Source organism: Cottoperca gobio, chromosome 17, assembly GCF_900634415.1.
Source record: "Cottoperca gobio chromosome 17, fCotGob3.1, whole genome shotgun sequence".
NCBI lineage: Eukaryota > Metazoa > Chordata > Actinopteri > Perciformes > Bovichtidae > Cottoperca > Cottoperca gobio.
In genome coordinates this window covers 19,477,767-19,488,594 of record NC_041371.1, presented here as the reverse complement: position 1 = coordinate 19,488,594, position 10,828 = coordinate 19,477,767, and the positions used below count along the sequence as shown (strand labels likewise).

The window sequence follows — 10,828 nt, the reverse complement described above, 5'->3', positions numbered from 1 at the left end:
TGTGTCTATCATGTCGTGTTTGGGAGGAAGAGGGAGCAGTGTGATGTGGGGAGACGGTAATAGCTTTCTCGGGACTTGGGCCTTCGCAGACGTACAGAGAGAAAGTTACGAGCGCACATAAAAGCTTACTGTAAAAACGTGATGTACAAGTGGAAGAGGCTACAGGGATGAAGAGCACGCCATTTTGTCTCAAGTATTTATTTTACTTTGGCAGGCTTTGTCAGTGTTACAAGAAGATGGTAGAGATGCACTTAATGGTGTGTGTAAATGTCTCCTGGTTACCAAAACGTACATACGAGACACAACAGTCGCCCTTCTGCCAGGCCCGAGGCCCGACCTCAGCCAAAGCGTGGCAGTATAACTTCATCTCACCACTGAGAATCTGCAGGCACCCTCTGAGATCATTACAATGCCATTTAAGACACCGGAGTGATCCAATGGCAACCCACCGCTTTATGTTCACTGCAGCTCCCACTTCAAACATTACACAGGAGTATGATGTCAATTGGTCTCGGATAATTTGGCTCAATCATCTAACTGTCTATTCGAGGTACGTAAAAATAAATACAACTGATGTTAAACAATATCTTCGTCTTTCCATGAAATATTTATAACTTACAACACAGTAAGGCACATGCTGACAGTATATGGGAGTTGATTATACAAACCTAAAGCATGAGAAGGGAAAGGTTTTTAGTTCAATAAAGTGAAAGAGTCATCTACGTAGATTTCCTGATATTGACACATTAAAGCCAGACCATGCAACTTTTGAAAGACGAAACAATACAATGTTCCTCTTACAAATAACAAGTTGAATTCATTAGCAAGAAAATGCTAATTAATACATTACAGACTTAGTTGGTCTGGTTTGACCAGAAAGTTATGGTGGCTAATGTTAGCTAATTTTAGCAAACTAATGTTAGCTAATGTTTGCTAATGTTAGCAAACTAATGTTAGCTAATGTTAGCAAACTAATGTTTGCTAATGTTAGCAAACTAATGATACTGCTGTGGAACTAATAACACTGACTCAGTTCATTGGCTTTATGACACAGTTGGCTGTGCTATGCTAACATGTACGTTACCTTTCCACTGTTAAACTACACATTAGCAAGTCCATTATCCAACTGTTTGCTAAAAACAGTTGCAGCTGGAACCATTTGACAATTATTATCAAAAGAAATCCCCTGTTCAAATCTACTGAATTAGAACTAATGCAAGATCTAAAGCTGGCAAAAGATAATCCATCAGGATATCTGAATTTCTCGAACACACACTTTACTAGATGTTTGGCCCTTTGATTAGGCCTGGAGTTTATGAACCTGCAAGACACACACACACACACACACACACACACACACACACACACACACACACACACACACACACACACAATTGCCAAACAAGCAGAGATATATGTCCGTTCACAGTGTTTTTTACAGTCTCCTGGCTGCCGAATGAAGGTGTGTTCCCAGCTTATATCAACAGTTGAGCCGGTGAACACATCACAGAGGGACGGGAGTAAATGGTGTGTGATAGCATTTAGCATTCTCCGACCACTGCTGAGGAATGTGAGCGAGGAATTTACTGCACCTAACGGGGATGCTTCTGGTCCATGTGTTTTTCAGCTTTGAAACCATTGAAACTCAACCTCTCCACCGATACTGCTGAATTATGAACAGTGGGGACGAGAGTTATGGAGCCCTTTAATATGTTTAACGGTTGAACAAGTGCTGCTCGGATTTTAGCCATAACCTTCAAGAGTTTAGGCAGAAAAAATGCATTTTATCATGTGTTTGCATAAAGATGATCAAGTTATGAATGTGCATGGTAAAGTCATTACTGTATATCCAAACAGTCCTACATGGTGTTTGAATGTCGAGAGGAAAAACATACGTGGGTGACAACTACAGTCAAACCACAGAGTCTTTGAATACTGGGCCTGATGCCAGCATGTTGTCATCTAGTTGCACTAATGACGACGCTAAGCTTCTGTCAGACCCACTTTTTGTAATAGTTTACAGTCCTTGTTGCCACAAAATGGAGAAAAACATTTAAAAATATGAGCATTATGGTTGGGTTAGCCCTGCTAAACATGCACAATTTTGACACTCAAATGCACACGCTGACACACATTCTGACTCTGAAAGATCTGTATGTGCAACACTGGTTGAGGATTATCAAGGCATGGATTAATTTCATTTTCCACTGTTTGTGTTACCTACATGGTGAGCCAATTTGTACTGAAATCCACTTCAGCTCAGCAGGATTCACTGTCTAACACGAGGCACAGCTTGGTGGTTATGCTGGTTATTAGCAACCATGCAATTACACCCATAAATTTCCAGAATCCCCCGGTAAAACATGCATTAATATCTGCTGACACGATTTTTGGTAAAACCGCAAGAGATCCATACGCCTCGTGTAGAAAATATGAGAGCATGTCGGAGTGCTTAGCTAAGGCTGCAGTCACACCAGGCAAAATCTCAGTAGTAAATCTGACGACCGCATTTGCTGATATTCATGTGCAATATTTTTCATACTGAGGCTGTTGCTGCTTTCTCTGCAAGCTTTTCCTCACAGAGCTCTCCAGAGAAGTGATTGGACGGCGGGAGAGCCAATAGGCCGGCACAGCAGCAGGTTATTTGAACTCTCCTCACACAGCTCAACTAAACCAGACAACATACTCTGACTTTTCAAACATTATTCTCTCGCAAGAGTTTGTCATCATCTGTCTGCTCAGCCACTGCTCCTGTGGGCACAGAAAGAAGAGGAAGGAACACTTCCTCGACATTTCTTCATTTTCTTTACACTTTCGAGTGCATCCGGGATGGGAACCTGCTGCTTCTATTCACATCTGGAAGTGTACTGATGCACCTGTTGATCGAGGAGAACTCTCTGTGTTTAACAATGAGCAAAGTTGCTGAGATGAAGTGTGACACTCTGCTTCATTTTGAGGACAACATGAGAGCAGAGGAAAGGAGCAGACTGAACTGTGTAGACTTGCCTCAGAGCAATTTAACAGACGGGCAGAACGCAGACCTGCTGCTGTGCCAGGAGACCAACGATGACAGCTCTCCTATCAGAAGATACGGGTACGCCCTTTTTGTCTGTGTTGGAAATATTGTTTTGAACGGTAAAACAGGTTGTCGTATTTTGTATAACAGTTGTAATATGCATCTTAAAATGCAGTATTTCAAAGTCATATTAAATCTAGAGAGGATGCTTCTCTAACCTGTCATTATGTTCATGCTAAAATGTTGTTTTTGTTCTGCCTTTACATGCATTGTTGAACAGTTCTTTCCAGTTGCATGTCCCTTGGAATAATTTGACGTCGCCCTTTATTTACACTTCTATAATCTTAGTAATGTGCAATAACAGCACAAGAGATATGTGTTATAAAGATATTAGACATGTATTAAAAGATACACTAAAAATATCAAAGGCACATCAAGAGAAAAGGGATACATTGTATTGAAAGTGCATTTCAGAACACACGTACACACACACACACACACACACACACACACACACACACACACACACACACACACACACACACATATAAAGAGAATGTACATTGTGTTTAACTCTTAATGCATACAAAGGCATAATATACAATTAGTTAGATAAGAATGTCATCTATGAACTATTTTATATTTAAGATGTAAGATATTATTTATATTCAAAATATTATTATTTGAACGATGAAGGCTTTTGTAAAAAGCTGAAAGATTTTATATCATGATCATTTAAATTAAGGAATTTAAAAACATGGACCACACTATATATAAAGAAGTTACTGTCAAAAATAATTACGCATTTTGTAGTTTCCTGTATACATGTCTGTCATAGTTTGAACAGAGGGGATTGTGGGTGGTCTTTGTGAATCTATAAGGCAACTTTCGATTCCTCCAGGTCTCGTCTGGGTGGGGTCAAAGTTCGCCACAAGAGACAGGTGCTGCAGGACATGGCCCGACCACTAAAACACTGGCTGTACAAACACCGAGACAACCCCTACCCCACCAAGACGGAGAAGGTCCTGCTGGCTCTGGGATCACACATGACTCTAGTGCAGGTGAGAGACGAGCAGTGGATGGTAGAATGAAGGAGATGTGACTTCATGGATGTGTTGATGAATGAATGAATTTTGTGGGTTAAAATGAAGCCATTGCTGTTCTATAACAAGGTGCATCTGTGCAGGTTTCGAACTGGTTTGCGAACGCCCGGCGGAGGCTGAAGAACACAGTGAGACAGCCAGACCTGAGCTGGGCCCTGAGGATCAAAATGTACAATAAATACATCCAGGGAAACGCTGAGAGACTGAGCGTGTGCAGCGATAACACAGACTCAGATGGTACGGGCTACAGTGTCATGTTTAAGATTATTTAGATGTAGACTCACTAAAACAGCAGTATTAATCATAGTTTGTAACGTCTTATATATTCATATGAATCAGTATAACATGAAATACGTTTTGTTTCCTTTGCGGCAGATGAAGAGTGTCCCTTACAAACTCCCATCAGCCAGTCAGACTTCGGCAGGTCCCACAAGAGTGCGCTCGAGAAGCAGGGCAGCGTCCTCGCCATGGCAGACTGCGCCAACAGTGACGACAGCGCGTCGCCTCCATCGAAGTACAAGAGCAGTTTGCTGAATCGGTATCTGAACGACACCCTGCGGCACATGATGGCAGCAGAGGCCGAGGGCGTCGCCTCGGCCCGCAAGAGGAGGAGCCACTCCGACTCGTTCAGCTTCAACGAGTGCGATCGAGATGTTGTCTCTCCGGCGTCGTCCTACGAAACAGAGGCCAACTTCGTCTACCACATGGGTGAGAGATGTCAGTGTTTGCCACTGTGCAGGACAATATCACACGTTAAAGTGATTACATGAGTTTTCTTACTTGAGAGGAAAATTGCGCATTAAAAATATGTAACATTTCCGCATTAAAATATCTTAAAATGACCTCCCCAATGTTATATATATCTAACCTAAAGAAAACTGCAATTTTAATCAAAGTAATGGTCTGTTTCATTTGGTCGCCTGTCATGGCGTATCCCCTTTATGCTTCATAAATTGACTTTTTATTCAGTTTTAAGACACATTTTTACAATACACTTTTTAGATTTCTGTCATTTTTTACTTTATATTTTAACCGGATGGTGGATGTTAGTCATCGGACGCCTGGATATTAAGTTATTAGAGAAACTAGCTTTACTAATATTAGCGGTTAGCTGATAGCCCCTCCATACCTCTGCAGAGGATCCGGCTCCCGATAAAAACCTTGTGGACGACTGGATCTTAAGTTTTACGAGAAACAAGTTGAGCAAACTTTAGTTGTAACTCAGCTCGCAGCCCCACTGGGTAATCCATTGTCCTCGGAGCAGCGTTGAAGAAACACTGACTTTTAATGTGAAACTGCTTTATTCAGTGTTTTTTTTACCAGTTTTAATCACCGTGTCCGTTTGTTTTTGAGAGGAGGAGACCTCTTCAGATAATTCTACTCATTGTAAGAACTCATTTTTTTGTTATTCATTTTATTGAGAGGCCCTAGTGGCAGAAAAATACATACTGTGTGTTTAACATAAAATATGCACTGAATATATGTAAATAGAATCAGGGAACTCATGTAATGTAATGTAATTGCAACATGGAGAGTAAATTAGGAGGAAAAGAGATCATATCACCCCCTGCACACAGAAATCATCAAAGCATCTTCCTTGTTAATTGCAGATTTATGTTAAATGTGAGGTAAAGTGACACTTTAACTACCCTGCTTCCCCTCAGTTCGCTTTTAACACACCACAGCGTACAGTAAAATAAGAGCAGACCGAACAGAAACTTCCCCATCGCTCCTCAGAGCTCCCTGACATTAATAAATCTCTGGCATTCCACTGGAAGTCAGAAGCTCTGCGAGATTCAATTATAAAGTTAAGGAGAATCTTGGAGGGAGTTTGACACCTGGGTGCCCTTTCAGACCTATAGGGAGCCCAGCGCACTGACAACCTTCAAATCCGCTAAATGTACATGAGCCAAGGCCTTTACAAACATTACTAATAAAGAGTCATGCAGACGCTGAAATCCCTCATTTTAAAATTGGACGGCGCTCACGCTGGCTGCCGCTGCACACCGCAAATATCATTTCCATATAGCCTACTAGAATGTGCCATTTGTTCCGCTTCAACTTCTTGCCACGGTGGAAATGTCCAGTCCAGTCTCAAGGACAATTACAGAATGTCTGAGACTTTATTCTTCCCCGGGTGAGAAGTGGGGACCGCAGCCAAAATGCAGAAATGGAGCAGTCTGTCAGTAAAGCACTGAAGACATCTCGTAGAGCGACTGTCAGCCTCAGAGCTGCCACTCAACAGTGAGACAACGCAGAGCGAGATTACTAATGTTCATGTGGCTTTTCCCAGCGCTCTTTTGAGGGTGTTTGAGCTTCACTTCCCTGACTCATGTGTGCTTTGGCAGGCGGCAGTCTCCCAAGTGTTACTTTCCTACTCGGAATCAATCTAAATGTACATTATATTATAAAAGTTGTTAAAAGATTTTTGAAACCATTTCTACCCTTAAGAATAGGCTACCCCATCAGTTTCACTCTACAATTTAAACAAGGTGCTTTAAATTCCTTTTTTTATTATTATTTTAGAACCATTTCCAGGCAAACATTAAATCCTGGTGCCAGTCTAAAGACGGATATTTAATGGATATTTTTCTGACAAGGCCTAATGTGTATCCGGGAAACTCAGATTAACCTCGAATTGACCTACAGGTTGGTCATTTGAAAAATAATTCATCATTTTAAAAGGCTTATAATATTTATTTAACCAGTGAAACAGTAGGCCTATAGTGTATTAAGTGTAGCCTACTGTTTTGCTTAAAGTATTAAACAAATGTCATTTTACAAACTATTTGTATTAAACAATGGTAATTCAAAGATTCTCATTTACCTCTTTCATTTCAGGGTATAGTTGTACATTTTGGGAAATACTTCTTGCCGAGAGATGAGAACATTGATACCACTCAGTGTAGAATATAAAGCTACAACTAGCAGCTGGTTAGCTTAGCTTAGCACAAATACTGTAAACTGGAGAAAACAGCTAGCTTGGCTTTGTCAAAATGTAACAAAATCCACCTATAAGCACATTTTAAGTTCACTAATTAACATCTGATTTGTTTTATCCAGTCAAAAATTGAAGAAAAATAACAAGTTGTACAGGATAGCCTATAATATGCCCGGCTATTTCTTAGCTAGGTACATGAACTTTCTTCCTTTCGATTTTGTACAGACTAAAAATTATATTAAATGAGATAAAACATGTTAATTTGTAAACTTCAGAGGTACTTGACTGGTAACTGTTTCCTTTTTGTTTTGTTTTACCTTTGTTTGTTCAGAGCTAGGCTAGCTGTTTCCCCCTGTGTTCAGTCATTATGCTAAGATAAGCTAAGCTAACGTGGTATCAATCTGTTTAACTAGCTCAGGGAAAGAAAGCTATTTTCCCCAAAAATTTACACTATTCCTTGAAACATGTTATTGCCTATCTTAAATCATTCGTCTAACGGAGTGTTCGGGTTTTCTATGTCATCACATACTATGTGGCCAGCACTGTTGAAATGTTTGTGCAAACTTTTAATGTATCCCTGCTGGTCATATTAAGGGTGTTTGCAACCCAGTACGGCTTCTCTGTGGAGGTGAAGTGGAAAATCAGGCTGCCAGAAACATGACAGGCACTAACCACCATTAACACGTCTATACTCCACCCGGGAGACGGCTTAAAGGAAACCTCAAGTGATGGGCTAATAAGTGATGCAACTACACAGTGTCTTACAAGCACAATTTAAACATATCAGTCTGAATCCCACAGGCAGTACAGGTCTAATGCAATAGTATATAATATACATACATACATACATACATACATACATACATACATACATACATATACATATATATATATATATATATATATATATATATATATATATTAATGATGTTACTAGTTACTCTATAGGAACATGAACAACATCATATCTTATGGTACTCACATCAACTTCAGTATTTCCCTTAAAAAGGCAGGAGAGCCATAAATGTGACCAGAATCGTGTTTTATTGGAAACGTATCTGGACAAATGCCTTGCTGTTTTCCACCCATTTTGTTTCAAATGAAAACACGCATGCTGAGAGGGGAGTCTCGTTTTCGTGAATTCACAGCCGCATTGAGGTAATAAGGTGTTACAATATTTTCTTTGTACAGAGTTGTTTTCCAGTGTGGATCCCAATGAAACACCTGTGATATGACTGAAGGGATTTAAACTGATATAGTGAGAGAAGAACAAAATACTCATTTTATGGTGAGTGGTTAACATGAGACAGACAGGTAAAGCTAAATCCCATAACATACAGAAAATGTATTAATTTAAAGTAAATAAGAGTATTTCCCTAAAACATCAAACTATTCCTTATTTATAAAGTAATATGGTTAGATGTAAGCTCTTTATTCTAACTATAATGCAGCTGAGCAGCTTCATTACCCCTTGTAAAAGTTAGTTGTAACTGATCCCTGCTGTAAATTTGAGACTCACCAGAGGTACAACAATGTTTTTTCTTGGTAATAAATACATCAGAGATACTGAAGTACTTTCTTGGCAAAGCGTGTTATGGCTAAAGAGAGAAATGCTCAGGGACGTTCAGTAGCAAAAAAGTATAACATAGAAAAATGATTTACTATCAGCAAGTAGTGGCTCTTGGCTCGAGCCTGGCTGAAGGAATCAGAGACAGGGATGTTTCAGACTGTTAGCATTCAAACACTGTGTTTCACAGCGGGCCTCTAATTTCCCTGTCTATTGCTCTCTGAAGAAAAAGCAGTTTCGACCAGCTGCTATCTGCTCCAATGAAAAGAGGCAGCAGTCCAAAACTGAAATGGAAAATAAGTTCTGCATATGATGCACAGACCTCAAACTTAAAAGGGCCAGGCGTGAGGAAAAAATGCATTTTAAGAATAAAGTTGATTCTCATTATTTTGACTTTATTGTCAAAATAAATCCTTCCTCCTCTGGTTTATTTTTTCTTATGCCTGGCACTAATACTGAAATACTTTATTCTTGAAATGCAAACCAAGACAAAAATCTTCCTCCTTTCTTTTTTTCCCCTTCAATTTGTTTCAGTCAATTTTTATTGTCAATCTCTCTGTGTGTGACAAAATACAGAATATATAAATGTATATACACATACACACTCATACATACATATATATGTACATATACACACATAAAGAGGTATATTAAAAAAGAAGGCACCACAATAAATATATAAATAGATATTATGACTGGCCCTAATACTCTTCTGTATCAAACAGAGATGCAACCAATATAAGTCCTATTCATGCTGCTCCTGAGAGAGTCAGAGACACTGTGACATAAGACATTCCTCTGCCCATTGGCGTAATTACATCAAGTGCTCAGGTCAGAAGAAGATGGAGATGTACAAGTCAAGCTCTTGGAAATAAACAACACACTTCAACTTTACAGGTTCTAGCAGAGCTTTGGAAACCTGAAAAACACAGAGTCAGTGACACGATGCAGATCAGATTTTTTCTTCCCCTCCCAAAAGCTCAAGACAAACAGAGCATTGCATTTGTTTTGGCCAGAGTAGATGAGCAAAGGCTGAGTGGTGCACTATACTGAGGCGGAACGTTCTTGCACTGTTCCACACAGCCACAAAGACACACTGGACGAGTACTAAATGTTTACACAAACGTACTGATATTCAACCTTCACGATAACCCATGAAAACACACACATGTTGCAAATTAAAAACATTAATGCTATGTATCACTAACATACGGCCGCAAAGCCTAATCCAACATTAATTATCCTGTGAATGTACTCTGTTTGTGATTTCACCGCTATCAAGTAAATTGATTTAGGTGAGTCCTTTTCTTCTCTCTTGCAGACGCAACGGACTATACGTCAACTAAATGTGACAGGTAAGTGTAATTGTTCCTCGCTCAATCTGCAATCGAATCAGCTGTTTGCACTCTTCAACTTTCATCAGCTTGAAAAGTAATACTCTTCATAATCCCTCTTGGAAGTTGTTCTTGAATCTGAACCACAACCTCTTCATTCATCCATATTATTCTGGCTTCATATCAAAAGGCCAATGCACCATTTCTGCTTTACACAGATGGATTTGTCATGTATTCACAGGGAGCAGCGGCAGGGACGAGGTCAGCAGAGACGAGGCGATCAGGGCTGGAGGGAGATCCACGCCGCCGTGGCTCTGACCAACTTGGCCCAGGGGCAGAGCTGCACAGTTGACCCGAGCTGCGCGACAGGGCCCAGAGCTGGCACGGGGAAGAGCTGCACCCGAGAGCCGTTCTCGGTGACGAGGACCACTATCATGGACAGGATGCGTGTCACAGGACCCTCCGCCGCTCTGAGGCAGAGCTGCACCATGGGGCCCACTCTCACCAGCCGCATCATCCAGAAGTCCTCTCATATCTCTGAGGTCCAGACTGTTAACGTGGCCCTGGCAAACAGCGTGTAGGCATTTCATTTTGAGCATCTGGTCTATCGTTCCATATAGGAATACCAGATGCTTAAGTGCCTAGCAATATCTGTACAGCCTCTGTTATTTTGTTACGCTGATAAACTTTGACATTTTCAATCATTTCTACATTGTAAAATGGAAAAACTAACCTAATGCAGTTGAATATTTTCAACCGTTTTGCCATGTTTCTAATGTCTTCCTATTGCCGTCTGTTGCAGTAAGTTATATTAACTTCCACGAGACTGGATTATCATCCAATGCTTAAATTTGGCAGCAGCTATTT

General features: G+C 40.3%; 1 protein-coding gene across 1 annotated transcript; it reads left to right on the top strand.

Moving 5' to 3' along the window:
- The first annotated feature begins 2,691 nt into the window (after positions 1 to 2,691).
- Positions 2,692 to 10,775, top strand: LOC115022257 (homeobox protein Mohawk-like). Its single transcript, XM_029453229.1, has 6 exons — positions 2,692 to 3,094; positions 3,918 to 4,077; positions 4,203 to 4,356; positions 4,495 to 4,827; positions 9,949 to 9,982; positions 10,203 to 10,775. The coding sequence occupies exons 1-6, from the start codon at positions 2,871 to 2,873 to the stop codon at positions 10,540 to 10,542; spliced, it is 1,245 nt and encodes a 414-aa protein (XP_029309089.1). The 5' UTR covers positions 2,692 to 2,870; the 3' UTR covers positions 10,543 to 10,775.
- The last annotated feature ends 53 nt before the right edge of the window (positions 10,776 to 10,828 follow it).

Coding starts and splice junctions, on each gene's coding strand:
- LOC115022257 (XM_029453229.1), top strand. CDS start 2,871: ATGCACCTGTTGATCGAGGAGAACTCTCTGTGTTTAACAATGAGCAAA. Junction 3,095..3,917: donor TCTCCTATCAGAAGATACGG/GTACGCCCTTTT, acceptor CGATTCCTCCAG/GTCTCGTCTGGGTGGGGTCA. Junction 9,983..10,202: donor ACGTCAACTAAATGTGACAG/GTAAGTGTAATT, acceptor ATGTATTCACAG/GGAGCAGCGGCAGGGACGAG.